Source organism: Passer montanus, unplaced genomic scaffold (genome assembly GCF_014805655.1).
Source record: "Passer montanus isolate IOZ18808 unplaced genomic scaffold, ASM1480565v1 scaffold13, whole genome shotgun sequence".
In the NCBI taxonomy this organism is placed as follows: Eukaryota; Metazoa; Chordata; class Aves; order Passeriformes; family Passeridae; genus Passer; species Passer montanus.
In genome coordinates, this window is record NW_024359832.1 from 10,746,683 (window position 1) to 10,771,972 (window position 25,290).

The 25,290-nt window shown below is 35.8% G+C and overlaps 2 protein-coding genes across 2 annotated transcripts in view; both read right to left on the reverse strand.

Annotated features, from left to right (window-relative positions):
* Positions 1–124: 124 nt before the first annotated feature.
* ZCCHC4 (zinc finger CCHC-type containing 4) lies at positions 125–10,885 on the reverse strand. The gene is made up of 14 exons (XM_039698770.1): positions 10,843–10,885; positions 10,058–10,207; positions 9,784–9,902; positions 9,139–9,221; positions 7,537–7,812; positions 6,978–7,058; positions 6,589–6,661; positions 5,950–6,100; positions 5,342–5,442; positions 4,052–4,173; positions 3,400–3,475; positions 2,850–2,901; positions 2,007–2,151; positions 125–359 (listed from the first exon to the last, which is right to left on the reverse strand). The coding sequence occupies exons 1-14, from the start codon at positions 10,883–10,885 to the stop codon at positions 215–217; spliced, it is 1,617 nt and encodes a 538-aa protein (XP_039554704.1). The 3' UTR covers positions 125–214.
* The window catches only part of PI4K2B (phosphatidylinositol 4-kinase type 2 beta), a 21,303-nt gene continuing 6,379 nt past the window's right edge, over positions 10,367–25,290 (reverse strand). The window contains exons 3-10 of the mRNA XM_039699063.1: positions 21,842–22,042; positions 21,218–21,349; positions 19,754–19,907; positions 18,210–18,277; positions 17,627–17,723; positions 15,482–15,615; positions 14,349–14,408; positions 10,367–11,832 (exon numbers count right to left, since the gene is read on the reverse strand). Coding sequence (XP_039554997.1) covers positions 11,659–11,832; positions 14,349–14,408; positions 15,482–15,615; positions 17,627–17,723; positions 18,210–18,277; positions 19,754–19,907; positions 21,218–21,349; positions 21,842–22,042 — 1,020 coding nt within the window. The 3' untranslated portion in view covers positions 10,367–11,658. The remainder of the gene's footprint in view (positions 11,833–14,348; positions 14,409–15,481; positions 15,616–17,626; positions 17,724–18,209; positions 18,278–19,753; positions 19,908–21,217; positions 21,350–21,841; positions 22,043–25,290) is intronic.

The window sequence follows — 25,290 nt, forward strand, 5'->3', positions numbered from 1 at the left end:
TAACTACAAAAATATCACATTATACAAATACATGGTAAGGGCTGCGGTAGTTCACTTAGCTGTTTTTGGGGTTGCTTTTTTTTTTTTTTGGTACCAGTAATGATGTATAATAAAGGAACTGTCACTTAATTCAATCAGGTTTTATTCTGGATGTTAGCACTTACATTTTTAGAAAACGGAACAAAAGGCTGACAATAAAAATATAAATTAGCAACTATGTAGCAGCAAGAAAAGTCATGTCTTTTTTTTTCTTATTCTTTACTTTCCTCTTGGAGAATATGGCATGTTTCATAGCCAATCTTTTACAGATCCCCATTTTTATTCTCTTTCGAGTTTTCTGCCCTTTCTTTTTGTCAGGTCTGTAAAGCAAAAAAAGGAACATAGAGTTTAGAATAAAATGAAAAACACACTTCTCTGTACAAATACATTTGCTGGTATTCTAAATAAGTATATGAATTATATGGCAGTATGTGAAGTACTGTCACAAAAAGTACAATGAATATTACATCTCAAAATGTTATGGTCTTTCAACTTCCCAAAACTGTCCACTTTATTGCCATTATACACTCATTTTATATATTTATTCAGCATTTAAATTTACACAGATATTGAAAACAACAAACTCATTGAGTACAAAAAAGCACACACAGAGTTTCATGCTGAATAGAAAGACTTTGAAGAAAGTATGTGAAGTTTAACACGGTTAGGAAGCATCCTGCAATTAGTACAGGACCTAAATACAGCTAGCAATTGGATTGTTTCCTGTCTCTGACAAAACATGTCATAATGCAAAATGCTGAGTAATTATAACAAAACATACAAAATTTTTATTAGAAAAAGAATACTAAGTTATCTTCTGCAATGAATCAGCAAAAGAACTAACTGATGCCCTGAAAGTACTAAAACCGTTCTGGCACAACTGACAGAACAGTATCTTCCTTGACAGAAAAAACAGATGAGGTTTCATGAAATTCTTTTAGCATCCTTTTTAATTTTTTTAGCAAAGGAAAAAGAAACATTAAGAGATGGAATTTATATGAGAGACATATAAAATGAAACCTTTTGTGTTTAATACTCCCTAAGCAAAACCCAGTTAAGTATCAGTAGGACATGAAGCAATACACCTGTACCCATCTGCCATCCAGCAGGCATCTGATGAGTCTCTGGATACTGATCCAAGAGGGTAATGGTCTGAGTCTCACTGTGTAACATAGGTACAGCTTTTGGGAGGGAAAATTTGCCTTCCACTGCTACAGACATTCAAGTCCAAAATCCCAGAAAAAACCACTACTCTGGAGAGGAATTAATAGAAGTGCAATCAATTATCCTGAACTGGAAAGACTGAGCCATCTGCTGGATCATCTCTTAGCAAATCCCATTTCCTCTTTTCAGTTAGTTCCATCTGAAGACAACCACACTTGGCTCTCTGATACATACAGGTATATGTACAGTGTTGTTCTGTATGTAACAAAAGGAAAATTATGGAAGAATAAAAAAGTACTCAATGTGATCCTCATTAATGGTGAAGATTTAGATCATACTACAAAAAGCACCTGAAGTACCAGAAGGAAAAAAGCAAAATATGGCTACAGCAAAGCAAAAGAGACAGGAAGGAATAGCTAGTGACTTTTAGTGACTCTTATTACAGTGACTCTTTTCTCTGCCCTTTCATGAGGAATTCAAAGGGGATAAAAGTGTTCCATTACGTCAATTTTCAGACATCTTGACAGAGCTCGATGCACCAGTCACCGAGTCTGCAGTCCATACAAATCAGTTTTGAAAGAAAACCCACAGACAGGGAATTGGGAGCCCCAGTAAGTGACCTGCCTTTTATCCCACCCTCCCTTCAGTATACACTTCCCAGCAATGCAGCAAGTGGGCAACAGGGAAAGCTGACATCAGCACCTAAAGCAGAAAACCATCTTTTTCTGAACTGATTCCATGACATAAGATCTCATCTCATCTGCAGGCTGTATTTTACTGCATTAATGCAATGTCACACTTACTGACAAGCTGTTCTGCTGCGGGAGAGACTGGGACAGGCAGTGCGCTTGTGACCTGCCTTGCCACAAACGAAACAGCCAGCGTCACTCTTCTCACAGCTGTGCTTTGGAAGAGTGCAGCAGTTGCAATTGTTACAGTGAAACCAAGCTGCAAAATATATAACATGATTTATGACCTTGGAAAAGTTTAAAATGAATGTTCTGAAACTAAGCTTTAAATATAGGCTACTTTATCAGGTTTTTAATTCTGGATTAGCTTTACAAAGAGAGATGCAGTCACTTTCTGGTCCCTTATCACATTACTACACATACTGTCGAATTAAGTGTGAACTGCTTTGGCATTAGAACTTTTATCCTATGTGTCATCTTTGAAACAAAAATAGTGCAGATGTTACAATGTACTCTACAGATTTTGATTGTTGTAACAGTAACAAAGATAATGGCTTCAGCAATTTATACAGAGGTATAAATACGACTAAATTTGTGCATGAAGCGTAATTTTATCATGATCTCTCAAACATTTTAGTACTTGCCTACTTGTTTAGGAAATTCAAAGTTTAGAAAATTAGGAAATACTTATATGACAAATGGAAATATTTCTGTTTCGCCATGATAAATATAAATGGGATTTAGTGTGCCCTGGCAAGAATTTATTCCACTTCCACAGAGTGCAAGTAGAGCTAAACTAAAGAATAGTAACTTGTGTGAAATTGAGACTTTTTGTTTATTCTATGTCTTCTGAATTACATTTTACTTCTTTCACAGAATATTTTCTCTTCTGGTTTGGAATTTCAGTTTCTTTGGACTAAATGCATTTTTATTTATAAAATATTTTTCTGTACTTACAGGGCTTTACACATTTTTTGCAAAGAACACAATGTTTCCATCGTCTGCCATCCTACAAAAGGCAAAAAAATGGTTGTGTTTATTGAACTTCCCCACTGATTCTATCTTAAAACAGAACTACTCAGGTATGGTCCCCACTGTTTACAGGAACAACTCCTCTGTAGGAAGGACTGTAACTGAGAAACAACAGTCCTGAGAATCTGTGAAAACCACAGATGAAATTTTGAAATTGGCAAGTTCTACAACTTCAAGGTATAAGCAAAAATGCATGTGTCAACAGACCACAGCTGGGTAAGTTCTGGTCTAAGTGGCAAGCAGCAAACTTGTACTGTCCTCTTTGCAACACAAAGGAATTAGGGAAAGAGAAATTAATTCCCAGTGGGTTACGGAAGATGTACTGTGAAGGTAATAATAAGTCTATGAAACTGAACTGCTCTGGGTTTCCCATGGAACTCAGTATCAGAACAGGTTTTTACCAAAGCAAGTATTACAGAGGTTGTTATCTGACTACTGCTAAAACTTCAACTCAGAAAGAAGTGAAAATACTTACTTTTGATGTACATGAATTGCATATCTCACAGTGCTGGTTACCAGAACTAACATATCGCTGACATACAGTGCAAAACCTGGGGAAAAAGATGTACTGGTCCACTACTTGCTCACAAAACAATTAATTTTAAACAACATTAATAACTAATATAAGGACTGCACAATCATTTCGTTGAATTAAAAATTCTATCTTTGCTGCATAAATGACCACTTAGGCCATTTACACACAGTTCATCCACTAAATTCAGGTCAAATTATCAACAGTATCAGTAGTAAATGAAACTAAATTCCTCTGTCCTTGATGCTTCTCTTACAAGTTAATTTTTTTACTACTGTATTTTCAGCTGATTATCAGATATAGCTGTAAAATTGTATTTTAGATGTAGATAGTATTTCCTACAGCCAAAATAAGGAATCTCGTCATTCCACACTGAAAAATTTAAATGTCTTTTTAGACATTTCAGCTTTCCCACACATTGTTTATATAATATGCAACTTTAGAATGAGACAGAAAAATGTGATCTTAATCCTGGCATCCAAGTTAAGCAAGACACTATGGAAAAGCACCATCCCAAACTCCTTTCGAGGCTTTGTGCCCTAATTAAGAACAAAGACACTCTTTCAAAAGTCACCTGAGCATTAATACATCTTACCTATATCCCTCTTCTTCAGGAAGCACAATCATATTTGGGGTAAGGTTCGTGAAAATACGGACAGGAGATTGTCTACGACCTGTCTTGCCATGTTTGTACAGTGCATGATTATCATAGTCTACCTAGAAAAATAAAACCAGAAAAAAGATTCTTGAACTGAATGCCAAGCACAGGAACAGCTATTTACATATTTATTATCTTTATAAGTGCCTTATGAAATGTTTGTGTTTATATACAAGACTCTAACCCCAAATCAGATTACAAATTCTACATCAAGTTGTCTCATTTACCTGTAAATTTGTGCAAACACAGTATTAAGCTAGACTCCCAACACTTCAATAATCATATTGTACTTATTCCTTTTTGCTCATTTGCATGGGATATGTAAGATAACATTGCAATTGATTACGAGAACAACCTGCTATTAAAAATTATTTATAAAGCTTGGTTTGTCAGTACAAGAGATGACATCTTAACCCATCTCAGAAAAACTACAAAGTTGCAAACGTAATCAGCCTGCTTTTTCCAGCACTGCCTTCAGAGACTTGTCACAAAAACTCTCAGCTCTGAACACTGGCAGGAATGCAGAGTCTAGCCTAGCATGAGTTTTCCATTTTCTTCAACAATTTTAATTCTACAAGACACATTGTTCAGAACATCAATACCAAAATTCATGCAGAGTTGTTACATGAAAAAATAAACCTTTAGCATCATGAATACCATGACTGAGCTCTCAAAACACACTGAAGTATATGTGCCTAAACTACGCACAGAATGGATACAATATTGAAGAAGCTGATGCCAGATTATTGCTTTATCACTAACAAGTTCACTTATTAAGCAATTCCAAACATTTCCATCATTGTAATTGTATTCTGATCCCAGTAGCTGGGAGATGAAAGACCTTAATTTTGTTATACATATGTTTGGGGTTTTTTTCTAGGCCTGGGCACTACCCACTGACATTTAACATCTGTGAAGAATGAAATACTCTTCACCAAATTACCTCTCACATCTGCAACAAGCACCTGTCATAATTAGTGCAAATTAGCTATACTGAAAGCCTGCCCTAAGAAATGAGTTCATGGGTAAATGACAGATGAGTTAAAGATATATCACAGGAACATGATCAAGTTATCACAGAAATGACTAATATAAATACAGAATCCAGGCTTCACATGAACAAGGCCCAGCTACAGAGAAGCACTGCCATTGCACCTGCTTTCACTCATATTCCTCTTCACATTGCACACAACTGGCATTTAGCAGATTCATTGGGTTCTCCCATACCTGGTAATCCATCATACTGAAGCTTGGGAAAAAGTCAAGAATGCGAGACTCAAAGAAGTATGGAAATATCCAGAACATGGGCATCTCTCTGTTGTCATGACCTAGTAATGAAACAACTTTGGTGTACATAGGAGGAAAACATAGTACATGTAGCATGAGAAATTTACAGTGAACATTCCAAATACAGAAACATGATATGTACATCATGTTGGGCAGAAGAATTAGTTTTCTTAGGCAACAGAAAGTTTTGGCATATTCTACACGTGGAGATGTAAGTGCCATGTAACTAAACTCTTGACTTCCACTTAGGTTGCTAAGAAAATGTACTGGTTTGACAGCTTTTCTCTACCTTTAAATTCCATTTTAATTGCAAAGTAGATTTGGAAAAAAAAAAGGGAAGAGTTTTTAAGACAGAATTTGAGAATTCGGCATGACTGAACTAAAAATATCAGGAGAATAAATTAGGTACATGATAGCTCATCTTTAGAAATTATAACATGAGTGAGCTCACATTCACTTGAGCAGCAAGAATCACAGACTTATAAATAGGTACTTTTTCCTTAAAGTGATGTTACAGCACAAGCCACCCATCTGCCTGTAATACATACCTTCTTCTTCTGTCTCACTCCACATTGCCATCAGTTTTTTAAAACTAGAAGCCAGTGCTTCCACTAAACCTCCAAATGGGGGATCAGTTACCATAATGACTCTTTCACCATTCTCTTCACACAAGAATTTCCTGCAACTTTCACGTGCAGCCTGTAAGAAACAAGAGGTTAATTTCCAGAAATCATGATTCAAGAACTGTACACATATTGTCTGATATAAATAATAAACCGATCACTGCAGAAGTTTCAGCTTTGAAGATGGGACTTTGCTTCCCTCTTGTGGAGGTGAATTTCCTCTTGGGTAGCATTAAAAAAAAATCCACACCAAAAAATTCACCTAGATTTGAAGGACTGAAAACAAGTGCCCTGTTCAGCTAACATATAAAAACATTACTGAAAATCAAAGAATGAAACTGCCTCCTTTTCAGTAGCTCTCTTCCATTCAATTCAAAATTGGCTATTAAATTTATGCTAGCTAATGTTGCTTACACCTTAGTTGCTGCTTCTATTAAAATGTTCTTAATGAATTCATGTTTTCCCATGATGTTTTCTACTAGACTAGTCATGAGTTTCTTACAGAATTCTGCATCAACAACATGTACTTTTTTACCAAAGCACTCAATAAATACTTGGCCTTACCTCTCCGCCAAAAAAATGATGATTGAACATGTTGTAGTGGCAAAATTCATCCTCTGTGTAAAATTGTGAATACCTGTAAAATAAGTTTTGACAGGAGTAGAAAAATACAAATAACTTTTTGTCTATCCTAAGATAGGATATTTAGAGTGAAAAAAGGCCTCAGGAAAAACATCATCTTTGGGTTCTGATTACTGATGACACAAACCAATACTGTGGAATTTTTAAGTCTATTACTTTTTTCATCATTTGGCTATCATTTGTGTATGTGTACAGGAACAGAGATGTAGAAACAAGGAAGGGAAAACAACCTCCAATTTATCTCTTAAAGCAGTAAGAATACACATCTTTGTATATATTCTTCAGGTACTTAAACATTTGTTAAAACCTACCTGAAATCAATATCTAGCAGAAGGCTTCTAACATTGAATTCTTCTTCTTGTGATGCTTTTGACTGGATCATTTCATGAAGCCTGAAGTATAATTGGAAGAAATTTAACACATAATGACCAACTTCAGAAATGATCTTGCAAGACAAGAATGCCTGGTACTTTACTAAGCATAAACCAAATAGAAAGAAAAAAACAGAGTAGTCTAAACTTAGGTGATTCCATTTGACCTATACTCCAAGTCAGAAAAATAGGTGAAAGATGAGAAGTCAGTGGAGTCTCCTGGATCACTGCACACAAAAAAGCTTAAGGTAAGAAACTCAATGTCACTTCCACAACTACCAAAGGGATCTCAAGTGTGCATGTTATTTGCAGTGCTGCCACATTCTTGTCTGGTGTAAATTCAAAGCTAGACCCCACTAGATGCTTGGATAATCCCAACCAATTAAAGCACAGTGAACCACGAATTACGAGAGAATCATTGACTATGTAATCATTAGTAAGCTGTACAGTTTTGAGAGAGAAATATTATTTGAAAGTGTAACAATTCTCAGTGATGTACCTGGGTGTTCCAACAGAGAGCACTCGTCTGAATCCTAAATCTATAAGGAGATTCAGTAGGAACTGGCAACTTCTGTCTGCAAATAAATACTGTGCATTTGTTTTTTTATTCTCCAGTGGATACAGAAGTTGACTTGGACTTTTCAGCTGGGCAGTGGTGATATCACACAGGAACTGGTGATCTGAGTGTTTTTTCCATTCTGCTGGCAGTAGCAATTGCTGGCATTCCTGGCAAAACCTCCTCTTTGATAACGGCAACAGAACAAAATTCTTGTACCTTTAAATACAAAAGACAACAGGAAACAAAGTATGGGAAATGCCTCAATCAAAGACAGGAAGGAGAGCTATGGAGCATTTTTTAAATATTTTAGGAGTTCAGACATTTAAACAGAAATGCAGTTTACACTGCTCTCACAAAACTCCACGAGAATGAAATATTATTTATTTTTTAAAAATATTCAAAGGACACTTTGAAATGCATAAAATATTGTCAACAAATATGCTGGGATTCTTCATAAAATAACTGGATTACAGAGTGAAGACTCCATCAACTATCAGCAAAGTCCTACATGTTTACACATGAAATTTAGATATCATTTGCTACTATGTTACCTTTGCTTCTTTTCACAATTTTAAGCCTGTTACTTTTGCAGACTAAAGTCAGGAATAATTTTTTTTAACAGAAATTGCTACTGACCTCTTGTAAGCACACCTCTTGTGAGCACTAACATAGGAATGACTATGCATACCCCAAAAAAACCCAAGCCCCTCCACCCCAGTTCCCAGTTCCACCATGCTCTAGTTCAGTGTTTCATGCTATTTCCTTTCCACTGCCATACAACAATTCTTATTTGCCCAAGTTCAACTTTTCATATTTTAAAGAATCCTGAAATGTTATCTCTACATTCAGAGTACCTAAACCTGCATTACTACATCTTTACTGAAGAAAACACACATGAACAATACCTGTCCACGTTCTGTCTGTGTGTAAAACAAGGCTGATGACTTCTATTATATTCTTCACGTGCTGCAAGCCTAGTTTCTGATACCTGTAAAATTTACATACGTGAAAAGTTACAAAACTAACAGCTAATGCTGCGTGTGGAACATCAAATCTCAACATGAAGAAAAGGGTGCATCAAAGGTCTCATGCTTTAGCTACTTTGCAAGGAAAAATAATCACACTTGTTGCTTCAGAAGAACATGTCTGCAGCAGAGGGGCATGCTGCAAAACAACACAAGCCTCTCATTGTGAATTTAAACTGTGCATTTCATTCTCTTATCACATGCAATGCACAGAGAAAAACTCAAAAGGTGATTATGAGGAAGACAGAAAGAGCCATCCTTTCTATTAATGTGTGCCAGCAGTTGTGCCCCCATCACCTCCTGTCCTTCCACCACAGGCCCTTGCAAAAAGCCCCAGTTCCACCATGCTCTAGTTCAGTGTTTCATGCTATTTCCTTTCCACTGCCATACAACAATTCTTATTTGCCCAAGTTCAACTTTTCATATTTTAAAGAATCCTGAAATGTTATCTCTACATTCAGAGTACCTAAACCTGCATTACTACATCTTTACTGAAGAAAACACACATGAACAATACCTGTCCACGTTCTGTCTGTGTGTAAAACAAGGCTGATGACTTCTATTATATTCTTCACGTGCTGCAAGCCTAGTTTCTGATACCTGTAAAATTTACATACGTGAAAAGTTACAAAACTAACAGCTAATGCTGCGTGTGGAACATCAAATCTCAACATGAAGAAAAGGGTGCATCAAAGGTCTCATGCTTTAGCTACTTTGCAAGGAAAAATAATCACACTTGTTGCTTCAGAAGAACAAGTATGTCTGCAGCAGAGGGGCATGCTGCAAAACAACACAAGCCTCTCATTGTGAATTTAAACTGTGCATTTCATTCTCCTATCACATGCAACACACAGAGAAAAACTTAAAAGGTGATTATGAGTAAGACAGAAAGAGCCATCCTTTCTATTAATGTGTGCCAGCAGTTGTGCCCCCATCACCTCCTGTCCTTCCACTACAGGCCCTTGCAAAAAGCCCCTCTCCAGATTTTTGGAGGTCCCCTTCAGGTACTGGGAGGCTGCTATACTGTCTCCCCGGAGCCTTCTCTTCCCCACGCTGAATAACCCAAGCTCCCTCAGCCTTTCCTCACAGGGAGGTGCTCCAGAGCTCTGACCACCTTCGTAGCCCCGAGTCTTCAGCACAGCCTTAAGCAGTGCTCTCTTACCTTCTCATCTTCCCACTGAAAAAAGCTACAATCCTTTCTATCCCTACAAGCCGAACAAGCGTAGAATCTTCTTCCTTCCTCTTTTCCTTGGCTGGTCTTCACAAACAGAAGTGCAGGACCTAGGGGCAAACGCGAGGATAGGATAACCTGTTTCACTGCTCCGCTGCAAGAGCCGAGCTTCGAGAACACGGCCTCCGCAAGGGCTGCGGCAAAACAGCCCGCGCCGGGAGCCGAGCAAGGGGCGCTCGGGAGGCGAGCCCCGGGCCCGGCTCACCGTGAGGGCAGCTGGGCGCGCCGGGCGCCGGCCCGAGCAGGGCGAGCGCTGCGGGCCCACCGCCTCCGTCCCGACGGGCACCGCGCGGCCGCACGGCGCCCCCCAGCGGCCCCGCCTGAGGGACAGCGCGGGAGGCCGGGCGCGGCAGCGCTCGATTTATAATAAACTTCTCCCACAATTTATTAAAACCACGGCACACAGGCGTTTCCCTCCCTTACCGTGGCTTACATTTAAGGTTTAAATCTTTCAGGTTGGTGAAGTTGCTGGCACACTACATTAATATTCACATCCACTCGAAGTTATATAAAATACAAGCATTTTATTATTTCTGAATTCAACAATATTGCTTAGAATTACAAAATACAGCAATGTCTGAATACTGAAAGTTTCATAAAAGCAGCAATCTTTCTCCCCTTCCCAGTCTTAAATGTCCAGAAAATTATTTAAATAAAAATATTTACCACATTACATAAGTCACAGACCTAGAAACATGACTGTCAAGTCTTAAACCAGGTAACTTAAACATAAATGCAAATGGCAATTGGCAGGAGAACACAACATTATTCAGGGCACAAAAGTAGTTCTCTGTACTGTAGGTATTCCAGGTTTTTTTCTTTTAATTTTTTTTCTTTCCCAGTCAAAAGAACCCAAACAAACCGTGTTTAGCTAGGAATTTGGAAGGCAGACTGGCTTTGTGATGAACACATTAGTGCCTCTGTCATTAGCAGAAGAACCACTCTGGTGACAAGAGATGAACACATTTTAACATGAATGGCAAAACAAACCTGTAACAACATGGTGCAATTCAATTCCTTCATCGTGATGCATCTCCAAAGAAATATCACAGATCTCCATACATGTGCTTAAATATACATGTGCTAAGCACTACAGTGAAATTTCAGCCTCTGAAACATACACTTAGTGTATTTTCTCACAGTAGAAACTGTGTATTTACTTGGGTTGAATTTTGCTGTAATTCAACTATTTAACTATTTTTGGTCCCTGTGTGCAAAAACAAAACCTACTTGGAGCATTTTACCTCCTTCTCCATTTCTTTAACTTGTATTTCAAGGACAGATTGATTTTTTTTTAAGTGCATGACTTTTCAAGTAACTAGTCTACAAAAATCTATAACGAGTTTAAAATAACAGCAAAAAATTCCAAGGAAAAGTATTTTCACAATCAAAGATAACATTCTAAACTTTTTTTAAAGGCCATATAAAAAGAAATTTATAGTGTATGGATTCTCACATTTATATTAAACAAAAAAAATCCTATTGTACTCAAAATTAGTTTCTCAGCATATGCAAATTTTCTTCCCTTATCCAGAATATTATTCAGAATACATTAAATTAGCCTATAAAAATACAGTATGGACAAATTCTTTTAATTCCCTGACATAAGAATTCACAATTTTGACACAAAAATTGTAAACTTTTATTACATTCAAAATACATTTCTTAAGTCTTTAGAATTTAAGTTCTGAGGTGTTGGCAGTCAGAGCTCTTGGTATACAGCAGAAGTACATTATTGCAGAGCCTTTACACAGAAGTAGCTTTCTAAAGTTAAGAGAAATTTACTCTCCCCACATATTTTTGTTGCTACCAGGAGGAAAAGAAAGGCTTCCTGCTATGAAAGGTCTGTGTGAATGCATTGCTCAGATGAACAATTCGGCCCTGGCTTCCAGTGCTGCTTCGCTCTACAATCACACGTGGCATCTGAACAAGCTGAATGGGACTCTTCTCATCCTTTAATGCCTGAGTAAGGTTTAGAATCTAAAAAGAGTAAAAGCAGGTGAGGTTAGGGTGTACAAATAAAACTGTGGCTAACAGGCTTATTATTTTAGATGCCAATCTTCAATTCTATAGAGGACTGTACTGCTGAATAAATTCATTTCAAAATATATCTATTGCAAGCAGGAATATTTTATTTACTTAGTAACATGAATACCTCCTACTGCTGTCTACCCTTCCATTCTTTTCCTATTTCATTCAGTCCTCTCCAAATTTTCAGAAAATTCTAGGAGTGAAAAATCTAAGAGCATTTTAAATTTAGCACATCTCTTGAAAGCATTGCACCTTTAGTGGAAAAAAAACCTACAAGAAAGCCATCAACATGATCTAACATAGAATGTACCAGTAGTTTAGCTACAAATTATTTTCATATCAGAAGATATGAAGCCATATAACTAGCTTATACCAAACCCAGTGCTAAGATCCAAATTCAGCCCTCAGCTCCAAGGAGTCTTTCTTTCAAAACTTCAGTGCTCACGGACTGCCCTCATAACTTACTCCGAGTTCAGTGTTACCCTGCTGAGAACTGAGACAAGTAATCAATTTAGCTCTAGTGACACATCTGCATTATCCTTAATATCAAGCCTTTTTTCCCATGTACAATGCCCCTTTCTTCCTTGTAAGACTGATCCTCTGCTTCTTCTGTTCTTCCATGGCCACAGAACCCCAAAAAGTCTTTTGCATTATTTACTGCAATTTGGTTCTGCCAGCAACTCCACCTTACATTTACATTCTCAAAGTTCTAAGGCAACCCTTTGTAGATGTGTTACCTGTTGCTTAGACTCTATGTTATTGAGAGAACTGTTTCTTTTGAGTTTGAAACCTTTCCCAAAATTCTTCCAACACCTCACAGAAATAGGATTCTTACTATGTTTGCTATCTTAGATTTAAAGACCTTAACTCTTCCATGCAAGGTATGTTTCCCTACAGTTTCTTTATCTAGATTCTTCACATTCTAATTCTTAAATTCTCAAAAGGATGTATTTGGATGCTTTGGATATACTGCAAATTCATCCCAACTGAATGAATCTCTTAGCATGTGATCTAGATAGCCAAGTCTTCTACAATGTCCTTGTAATATACTTTGGTTTTACACCAAAACCAAGTTTAAGATCAGTGCTAAAAGGCATTTTTTGCCAATGTATTTCCAATAGCATCCAAGGATTGCTTGTTACCTGCATTTCTTCCATGCCTGAAAACCTGACATTTCCCACAGTGAAACACACTCTTACATAGCTGGAGAGGTAAACAAAACCCCAAAACTAAAACAAATATCTGCTAAAACCCACCTGAGAGACAGTGTGTAAAGAAAGGGTCCAGATTCAGTCCTTATAATAGAAAATTAATTTTGACAACCTCAGCTACATTACTCTCAATTATATCAGTCATGTTTTTCCTCAAGTGTTTTGTTAAATAACAGATTCCTTGAAGCCAATTGTCTCATCAGAAAAATCCTACTTAATTCAGTTTAGGATGCATGAGTACTTCAAGAACCCATCTTCCAGTGACTATACAAACTTCTCAGAAGAATTATTTCAGAAACAACTCCTATAATTCAATCTGGTAAGTAAGGATTACTGTCTTTTAGTTACCACACAAAAGTTGTTAACTGGGGTTATGTTTGACTAAGCAGAGCTAGAATCTTGTGCAAGGTGCATCTTGATATAGGAAATTCTACAGAAAAAACATTGAATTAAGACACTAGGAATTGTGTGGCTTAAAACTATCCATGTTGAATTTATGAACACAAGGACTAGGTTTCAATAAATTCAGGGCAAATGGGACTATTAATTTGCCTAGTCCAATTACCTGACACTTGCAGAAATCATTCTTTTATACCTACAATGAACTAAATTTGTTCTTAGCTAAAGCTTTTTCTCCAGTATTTCCAATCAGTCAAATTGTATAATAGGAGAAAATTGAGAAACCCCCTCCTCACTTACTTTAATGTTCAAAAAAAAAAAACCACAACCCAGAAAACAAAACAAGCCCAGCACTTAAATATGATCCATTTTCTAACCTAAAAATAGCTGGACTGTTTTGAAGTATGGTTTCAACATTTGATAGAATGAAGAAATTTTATTACCTAATTTTGCTTTTAATAATCATGTCAATCCTCTAAAATCAAGTCACATTTCCTTTAGTGGCATAATGAAATCAGACATCAAAATTTTCATCCAAATTTTTGACTCTTTTATTTTTAAAATACCTGCTAAGAATACACAGTTAAGTCTCCCCTATCCCCCACAAAAACATTAAAACAGAATTAGAATAAAAGCATTTTCTGTAAAAATAAAAAAAACCAGCATACACTTTCTGCTGTTTTATCTCTCCACAAAAAAGAACAAACTAAAGAAAGAAATTTAGTCTTCTCAAATGAAAGTACCTTCAAATGTCATTCTGTGTATTAGGAGTTAGTTTTTGTAGCTCTAAAGAAAGCAGCTGAGGATTGATGACAAATTAAATATATGAATGAAAATGTAAAAAAGTAGTCTTACCTGCCCCCTCATAACAGACATCTGGTTTTCAAAAGTAGCTTTGTCAAATCCTTTGTCAGTCTTTATTTAGAAAACAAAGAGTTTATAGTAAATAACCCATTTATTTTTAGCTATATATTTAGCATGCAAATTCATCAATATCATAATATGTATATTCCTATTTACCCCCACTATAATAATTTTTAAAAGCTTCAAACTGAATGCTAGTATGAATCACAAAAGGATCAATTTATTGCATCAAGTTTACACAGATGAAAATGAAGACTGTTCCACATCATAAAATAAAATACATCAGTGGATACCACTTTTGGGCATTGGTAAATACCAGCAGGTGGTAGATACCAAGTTTAATATTATCACACATTACAGTGCTCTCTCTCTCATGACTCCAACAGAAAAATACTTCCTGCTTCAGATTTAACAATACTTAACTAACAAGCCCAGAGGCATTTTGAACACAAATGAGCTGAAGATGCAAATATAATAAAAATGTGTTTCAGGATCTAGTTTTGACATTACAGCTGCATTATCATTAAAAGTTTTAAATTTCCAATTATTTCAGTCCTTAATTGGATTACTTCACTTGAAAATCTGACATAAATGTTTACAAAATGTTTTAGAGAAGGACACTCTTTACATGTCAATACTGTAGACTGTTTCAGTATCTTTAAAGTGAGTTTGACTTTCAATATGATCAAGATTTCAGCAGCAGCTTAGCACAATATATGCATATAAAATAAAGTATATGAAAGGTATAGAGGTGCTTTAAGTTATGTTAGATACATTATTTCCTCACTGCTACAGTTTAAGTGTATACACACCACATAGGTATGTCAAATGCTGTTTTTACACATCTCTGTAAGAGTAAACTAGCTTTAATTAATCATGTGAAACTTAGATATAGAATAATTAATTTATGTTTTCAGATGAGCTAATTACCATCAATTAACCACACTGGTGATAGTTTCCTTATAATTACATAAACCCTTTCTACCATGTCAATGTTAAAGGTAAAATGGCATAGTATCTTGGTATTCAGCAGTTAAATGGTTATTCCTTTTGTGAATGTAACTGTCCCATTACAGGTATCAGCTACTTCAGTAATAGTCAACTTAAAGAAGTATTTGATTCACCTTAAATAGCTCATAAAGATCTTCACAAAGGTCCTGTACGAAGTTCATATCAGAAAGGCGAGGAAGAACTAGGTCTCTGGTCTCCTGAGAGAAAGGAACTTTTGCTTGAGGAAGCCAAGCCCAGTGAAAGGGATCTAATGCAGAAAAACAGTGCACTTAATGATAAACAGGCAAAAATTAAATTCTGAATCCAGTACTACCTACTGCAAGTTCTTCTTCTGTTACCTTGGGTAACATCCCTTTTTCCCAACATTGTTACCCCACATATTCCTTTTGACCACAGTTACCAGAGCAGCTTTACAACTGCTAAGCCATTTTTTAAACAGTGGAATATATTAAGCAATAAATATTTAGTTAAAGCAATAAGAAATAAAAGGGATATAAATTAAACATGGTAACCAACAGTGGAGGCCTCCCCCTAGTTTAGTAAGGCAGTTTTCTTTGGAGTAAAATTAGTATTCACTGCCCTCCCCTCAGCCACTGAAGCTGTCATCATTAAAAGCTGCCTCGTTATCAAGCACAGTTCATCCTTGGTAAATCCATGCTGGCTTCCCCATCACCACCTTGTTCTTCATGTGCCTGAACACAGCTTCCAGCATGATTCACTCCAGTCTTCATGGAGACTGAAGCAACCTCTCACATTACTAGAGTCTTCCAAGAGTGATGAGAAAACCGCTTTACAAAGAGCACCAGCCAGCTGCCACTGTTTCTACTGTATCCCACCTACTCCTATGAACTTCTGTATGACCATCCTCCTTAAGTGCTCCCTAACTTCTGCCTTGGGGATTCATTTCCAGGGGCTCTACTTATGAGCTTTGAGATCCAAGAGACAGAGAGCAAATCTTACAAGTGAGAACTGAGGCTAAGTCAGCATTGAGTAACTTGTTCTTTCTTATGACTTTATGTCTTTGCTACACTTTTCTTCAGTCCTACTCTCACTTCTAATTTACCCAGCCCTTTCTTGTTGCTCTTTATGTCCTCTGTACTCCAGCCAAGCTTCAAGATTCCAAACTCCATTCTTGCACTTCTGGAAAAATTCTCTATTTTTTCAGGGAAGTCTCTACATCTTTCATTTTTTTAAAAAATGTACTTAAATTTTGCATCCCAATTCAGTCAGGATTTTCCTGTTCATCCATGCTGCAATTTCATGTCTTTTGCAGATTCTGCTCTCTCACTTTCAGAAGGTTATCCTCAGTGACCCAATAGCTCTAGTCATCAAAACTATGCTCTAGGGTGTAAGGGACTGCAATTTGTAAAAATAATACTACAAGTTTACTTTGACAAAACTATCACACAACATTCCATGTGCAAAAGAATTCTAAAGGATCATACAAGTTTATTCTTTTTGATACTGAAGTAAAGATGGTATAAAACAAGCAATAATTGCTGTGTCTTTGGAACAGCTACAGAAGTGACTATAGCCAAGAGATATATAGGACAGCATCTATTTAGTATCAAGATAGAGACTGCTCAAAGCTCTGGGTGGAGTACTGAGCCAACCTACTGACAGCATAACTAGCCCACACCTACCTGCCAGAATTACCTGACTGGATAATAGCCCACAGAAATCACTGCAAGCCCTGTTGGGTGTTTCCCTCCTAATAAGTAGTCAGAGATGTGGTGAAAAACAACCTTATTTTAACAGTAATAGTATTTTCAAGCAGATGGAAAATTGTCGAAATAAATATTGACTTCTACAAAGTAAGCTAAAGCTGAAAACAAGAAAAAACAACCTACTTCTCCACCTACAACAGTACCCTTCAATTTGAAATAGAAATTTGGCCAACAGAGGGACAACTTGCAAATCTTTGCAATCAAGTTATTTTCCACTATGTTTTTCAAGAAAATCTGTATGAGAAACATTCTGCTGCTAAATTCTTCCAATTCCACCAGTACATACAGTACTATGAGTGTCCATGTATTAATATTGTTGAAGGTAAAAATATGAACAAGAACCAAATCACATATACCATTGCAGAAATGGCATTTGTTGCTAACTTTCTGAAGAAGAGTACATTATTTAAAAATTCAATACATAGCTACAGTGATGATTTCCTAGATCCTTATTACAACAACACAAATAAAAATTACTTCTTTGGAAATTACACTCCCAAAAGTGTAATGATTGAAGAATGTAGTACTTACATGCCCTCCACTCATCGGGATGCTTAAAAGGAAATGCTAAACCGTTGTCAATTGCAGCAATTTTAATAGATTCTTTAGTTATAGTCCATTGGCTATCCTACAGAAGGAATATTCAAAAAGTAAGTGATACTCACATGTTTACACAAACAGCAAAACACATTAAAAACACTAAATAATATACTTTGTAGCTTCACTGGTTAAATTCAACTTAATATAAAGCAGCATCCAAATAAACTCCATCACATACAATTTCTTTCTCTACCACCATTAAAGAGAAGCCCTGCCCCAAACACAAGATAAGCAGAGCACACAGGGATGAAGAAATGCACCTGAGCAACAGTAGACATTGTTACTGTTATAGCCCAAGCTCGTACAGCAAAAACACAGAACAATAATTTCAAGCACTGTTCTACCTAGTCTAATCAAAGTAACTTTTCCACTCACTTTGCCTGCAATAATTTGTAGTTATCACATTTCTTGAGACCATGCACCAGGATTAAGGATATGTCCTTAATCTCCAGCAAGACCAAGTTACAAAACTAAACAATTCAAAGAATAGAAGTTTCACAGCAGTTTCTCTTACCTTATCTGACAGATCAAGTCCATCATCTTGTTTTTCGTACCTGACTAACCAGTTGTCGTTACCTCTGTCTTTAAACAGGAAAATGCATGTCACAACATGTCATTTATAAAAAAAAAATCATCATCTAGAGTGACATACAACAATATTGTAGACTGACACTTCACCCATGGAGTTAGGGTTTTTCCCATCACACAAGGTTTAATTTTACTGAAATGTACAAATAACCTATTCAGTGGAAAGACCAAATTTACCATGTGTTCCTAGGTATGTATTACTTCTTTAGGTTCCCCAGCTGGCTGAATATGCAGCAAAATATCAAGAAGGCAAAAATAAACTATCTTCATACATTTTATGCAGAAAGATTGGTTGTGGTGTGCATTTTTCCTGAGGAAAACACTATCAGACCCAAATGACTCAATTTTTAAGCTTGTTATAATGCTGATGAGGAAATGGAGAAGACCTCCAAAATTGTAGATAATGTGACCTTTGACTACATGGAGAAAACAGACTCTACAAAGATGGAGAAGGGGGAAAACTGAACAGAAGGGCAAGAAACTGAAAATGCCTGCACTGTTCAGACAAAATTGTGAGATTAAACACTCTGAGGTCTTTCAGACAGAGGATGACTGCCTGGATTTGTAGGACCTTCTGTCATTTTAAGGTGTTCCCTTCAGTTTAATCGTCATCACATTTTTATGTTCTATTATCATTAGATATATCAGATGAAGGTAAAATCATCCATGTAATGAGGTTTTGCATTTTGAGTATTTGCCTCACAACTTTAAGAATGTCAGAAAACACTGTTTGGAAACACTGAGGCTTATTTGATAAAGCTGACAGCCCATGGCAACAGCTAACAAGTATTATGTTCTTATGAAACTTTCTTCTAGTTTGCTTCTAAAAAGAGAATTTGAAAAAATGAAAGTGAGTTAGACCTGGTATGTCTGAAGAAAAGCAAAGATGCCCACCTCTGCTAAAACAGCCAAGTAAATACTTTAAACATAAAACTGCCTTTGAATTCCTCAAGAGGTAATTCACCTACATAGGTTACAGAAGAATCCCAGCTCCTAAGTGACAAAAACAAGAGTGCAGGAGAACGTACACATTGAAGTGGTACATCAGTGCCTACACAATGAACATGAACTATTGTGAGCTGTGCTATTATCAGCTCCAGTTTAGAATAAAAGGAATTGTAGTCATGGGTTTTCTTATGGGTCCTAGAACCTCACCATCCTTTATCCTAATTGGGGAAAACAGTTAATAGACTATGCACAGCATTAAAGCCCAATGAAAGCATTTGTTCTTGACTTCTCACATTCCTCAAAAATAGTGAGCAACAATCAAAGAGTTGTTTGGACTGTTTTTGTACTGCAATATTTAATGTATTAATCCAAAGTAATTTTTTAAAAAATTTAAATTACATCTTTATGGCCTTCAATTGTGAGAAAAGCATCTAAAGTGCATTAAAAGCCTTAAGCACCAGCTTTTAGGCAGCATTGCTTTCTGCCTCACAAAAATAAATGCCAAGACATACTAACAAATACCTGTATTTCTGATGACATAATCCAAGATAACCAATCTTTCAAACTGTGACTGAAATTCTTTCCTCGTGTTCTCAGGTAAAGGATCAGCTTCAAACTTCCTGAGCCAGTAGTCAGCTTCCTTATATCCTTCAACAAACAGCTGGAAGGAGCCAACCTAAAATATTAAGAAACTGCATTCGGAAAATGCACATGGGTAGGTCACATAAGTAATCTCAATATTAACATAAAAATTATATACTTTAACATAAAAATATGCTTTCAAAGTTCAGAGCATAGGAAGTAGGACACAAAAAAATTAAATTAAATAATAAATAAATTTCTCTTTCATTCCTATATTCTTTAAAAAAAGTAAGAGTCAAATCATGTGAGGGTGAGTTTCTGGGGGTTCTGGTGGTGGTTTTTTTTAGAATATTTGTTTAAATACTCAGTGAGTTTACCAGGAATAAAATATAGACAGGCAGCTCAGTGTAAATGAACAGTTAGTATTAAAAGAAGTATATGAAACAGAGATAAAGAAGTAACACCTGTTCTTTTTTTCATTGGAAAACTTGTTTGACTAGTTCAGAGAACACTACAAGAGGGCACTAAAAATTACAAGAGAAAAATCTTCCTCTCTGAAGAGCCTTAAAACATCACTATAAGAACAGCAGCATTAACCACTTTCTTCAAGACAAGTGTTTTTTGCAAAAAATGACTGAAACACATTTCCCAAAAGAGTCCAAGGAAGAACATGAGAGCTGACATAGGCTCCATACGTATGTGAAAGGTGCTCAAGATTGAAATTCAAGAACTTATATTTGAGAACTAAAATGCAGATAGATAAACACACAGCATGTGGAATAAGCTCATACAAGCTTGCACAATCCATGTCACATGGATCTAAACTGCTGGGAACTGCCACAAGTGGATTACCCAAACTGTATGTAACCTGTGTTTTAAAAGCTTAGGATTAGAACACTGTAATGATATTCTGGGGATACAATAAGGCTCATTAGGCAAGAAAGACGTGAGGCTTTTAGTCAGACAAAAGGGAGGTAGGAAGAACACAAGAGCAGGGTACCCAAAAGAATAAAAACAGTAGAAGGCAAAAAAAAATTAATTATCTAAACTGCAGGGAAAAAACAGACTGACAATATCAAAACATGACACTAAAAGGACAGGTAGTAAGCAATCAATATAGCAAAAGTGAGATATATAACAATTAATATGTTACTACTCCAGCAGAAAACTGGACTGTTAACTGAAACAAAAAGTGAAAAGATTATTAAAATAGTTCAGAAGAAGGAATGATGTGGGTACATGTTGCATGGAAACAGTTGTATCAAATTTCAGACAGTTTTCAACAAGCAGCAAATTTTTTTCTTCTATCATAGAAGTTACTTTAAAATACACCTTTTTTTAAAAAACATTTTATGTAAGAATCAGGACATGCACAAATTACTTTTTTTTTTTTTCTGATCTTACCTTAGGAGGTAGTCCAATTCTATTAAATTTTTTAGCAACTTTTGGCACTTTCTCTAAAGCATATTTTTTTCCTCTTGACTTTGCACGATCTATTGCACTGTAATTAAAGGTCTCGCTGACAAGCCAGACAACCTTAAAATTAAACAAAGTTAAACACAGCTCAGAATTCCTCATTATTTCAATTGTAAATTTACAGTTCATGTTATGTTCAGCTATAAAAAAAAATTAAAAATAAGAAGCAAGAAATTTTCAACAGATAAATTTTATATGAAAAGGTGAATGTTCTCTATTTTACATATTCCAAACAAAAATGGGAATTTTATATGCTGATTTTTGCCATTTGAATCTCATCAAAACATGAGGCACAAAAGGTACTGGAAAATGATAGAAAGTGGTTCCAAAGAAGAGATTCCATTCAGATATCAAAATTATCCATTAAATCAAAAATCACAGTCACTTTTTCTACATCAAACCACTGTGCCTTTGTACTTGGTATAGTTTACAAATGACTTATAAACAACACATGATACACAAGGCTGTCTATACAACCACAGTTCACAGACTGACAAATATGTTGGCACTTTTTTTTTTTAAATTCAGTAATTTATGTGTTTTAACTTTTACCTTGGTTTTAGGTACAACTCCAAGCCCCAGCTTCTCATCCACAAGATAGGCACCAGCTTCAGAGAGATATCCCTGATTTGGAACGAGGCAGCCTCTGCCAAAGCAGCAAGGACAACAAACTTTGTGAAAATATTTGGTCCATTTTGGATTTAGATGTCCATAAGGCTCTTCAGATTTTGGTTTGAACACTCCAGTAATTTTCTAAGGTAAAAAATATAAAATTAAAATATGAGCACTTTGAGTTGCAAAATATTAAAATTAGTTTAAAAAGTAGTTGTTTGAAAATATAGGTTAAATCCCACACAGTGTGTTCCACAGTTGTTCTTTTTAGATGACGAAATTAACAAAACTGAATTCCAAATAAATTTATCACTAAGTGCTTCTTTAGGATTAGTACAAATTCAAAATAAGCTCTTCATAAGAGAAAATCCAAACCAACATTTACTTTTTCAGAACATTTTGTCAAAATTTAAAAGCATTGCACTTTAAAATATATATTTATCTTAAGTTCTTAAAAAGTGGTTTTAAAAGTAACTTTAAAAACAATTTTCAGCCCACCAACAACACACTGACAAGTTATTTTAGAGAAGTAATGGCTCCAGAAAAGTGACAAACTTATAGAACACTAAAAACAACTGATTTATTTTCTTTAAAATGTATTTTTCTTATTACCCTGAGTTTGAATGCATCAAAATGACCATCAGCCATCATTTACACTAGAGACACACAGTAAATCTTTAAATTAGTCAGAGCCTTGTGTCCAATTTTGGACACTATGCTTCAAGAAATCTGTTAACAAACTGGAGAAAGCTGGAAAAAAATAAGAATAAGCACAAAATCAGCTATTTTAGAGAGGTAATGGCTCCAGGAAAAGTGACAAACTTATAGAACACTAAAAACAACTGATTTATTTTCTTTAAAATGTATTTTTCTTATTATCCTGAGTTTGAATGGATCAAAATTACCATCAGCCATCATTTACATTAGAGACATACAGTAAAGTTTAAAATTAGTCAGAGCCTTGTGTCCAGTTTTGGACACTATGCTTCAAGAAATCTGTTAGCAAATTGGAGAAAGCTGGAAAAAAAGAAGAATAAGCACAAAATATGTGAATAATGAAGGACAGTAGGAACAGTGAATGCTTAAGCTAAGAGGAAACTAAGGCACAATGAACTATGGAATAGGTTGCTATAGAAAAAAAAGGAACAACACATTTACTGTTAAACAAACTGGAGAAAGCTGGAAAAAAATAAGAATAAGCACAAAATATGGGAATAATGAGTAGGAACAGTGAATGCTTAAGCTAAGAGGAAACTAAGGCACAATGAACTATGGAATAGGTTGCTATAGAAAAAAAAGGAACAACACATTTACTGTTAACAAGCCAAAAAATGACAGGGTTAAAGGCCAGTAGATAAGTTTCTAAAGGATTTCTTCTTTGCAGCTTAAGTGCAGCTTGGGACTGAAACAGACAGCCAGGTTCTGCAGTCTCCTAAATAGGGTACAACTAACAAAAAGTTAGTTGGACATTCCTAGCCAGCAGATAAGCTGCAAAGAAGAAATCCTTTAGAAACTTAAGGGCAGCTTGAGACTGGGACAGACAGCCAGGTTCTGCAGTCTCCTAAATAGGGTGCAACTAACAAAAGGTTAGTTGGACATTCCTCTAGAGTTATGTCAAAACAATGCTGCTCCACAGCAGCACAAGCATTAAATCGGCAATTTCTCAAGGTGCCTTCTACAGAGAGTTCTATATTTGTTAACCTCAATCTACAGGGTTATTACCACATTAAAATATATAACCTTTCAATTGTCTGTGATAAACTTTGGCCTAGTACATAAAGTTCTCATAATGACTCTTCAGTAGCTCAAGTGGAATGCCATAGAAATTCTGCATCTTCATCCCTTCTCACTGGACAATGGCAAGTAAACAAAATTTTTTCTGATAAATACTTAAGGACAACTGTTTAGAAAGCAGTTTCCCATATTAGTACTTTACTAAATCGTTATGAAGAAAGTGGGTATCTCAAGAAGCTAAACACTACCTGTTGTTGCACCAGCACTCAAAGCTGATTCACATTCAGGTCATGAACATCTTGGCTGGCAGTCAGAAACCAGCAGTATTCAGTAGCTGCTTATTCAGCTGCATTTGGGAGAGGATCTGACCAGCTGCTTTAGCTTCTAGAGATTTTTCAACCAATTTTTCCAAGACAATCTTGCTTTGTCCAAGATTGCCCAAGACTAAGTAACTATAGAAAACTTAATTCATTCACTTTGTAAACAAATACACAAGACACCAGGCATTAGTAGCATCGTATGTCTCATCCACCTACTTTGATTAATTCCCATTAACTACAAGGAAAAGTAAGTTATAAAATACTATTATTTGCACTCATACTATAAAATTAGAGTCCTATCAACAGAGTCAAGCAACAAATTGACATGAATTCTCTTGGGATTGGTATGCTGTTATCAGTGATTCTAAGATTGCATTCAAAACCTTGAATACAACTGCACAGACAAAATTCAACTTAGACCTACACAAATGCAATAAATATTCTATGCAATGTGAGAGACCAGCATGTTTTTTGAATACCTTACTTTTTTTGTTTTTGTTTTTAAATCACATTCATTTGTAATACTAGTCAAAATCCTACTGTTAGGTTTATAATTATTAAAAAGTTATTTAATTCTTTCCTATTGAATCACATGTATCTACCTACTTCAAACAAAGCTAGCAGCTTTGCTTTTCTTGGAATCATTGTGTTGTATTTAGAAGCACATGCCAAACCTTTAATTATCTCTTCTGAATCACTCTCTGGCTAATACTTCCTAGTAAGTGCCCATTTAAAAAAGGAGCTTAGCTCCTTCTGTTACCAGCCTGGATTGTACTGTGCTATACAGTCAAACCTAGATATGGTTTTCAAGGTTTTGCTGAAGTTAGAACTTTTGCTAAACTTTGCAGAGCCACTGGTGCTGAGGACTAGAGTAGAACATGAAAGTTCAATCTATAGAACAATCTACCAAGGCCAGTCTTAATTTTGCCAGTCAAAATGCATTCATAGGCTGACTCTATTAATATTAGCAATTAGTTGAAACCGTGAGGAACATATTGCAGGACAATTTGTAACAGACACAATGTCTTTTATTTATTGCTTACACAATAAACTATAGACTGACTCTATTAACACTAGCAATTAGTTGAAACTGTCAGAACATATTGCAGAACAATTTGTAACAGACACAATGTCTTTTATTTATTGCTTACACAATAAACAACAAACACAGACATATTCAAGCATTCTGTAATAGTGCTCCTTAAGTACTGAACTCCCTTCCAGTATGCAACTATGCAACTTTAGCAAATAAATGCAAAAAGCTAATTTTAATTATGCAATTTGAAGTTTATCTATCTTTCTGATAGAACCAAATAAGCATATAAGGTGACCTAA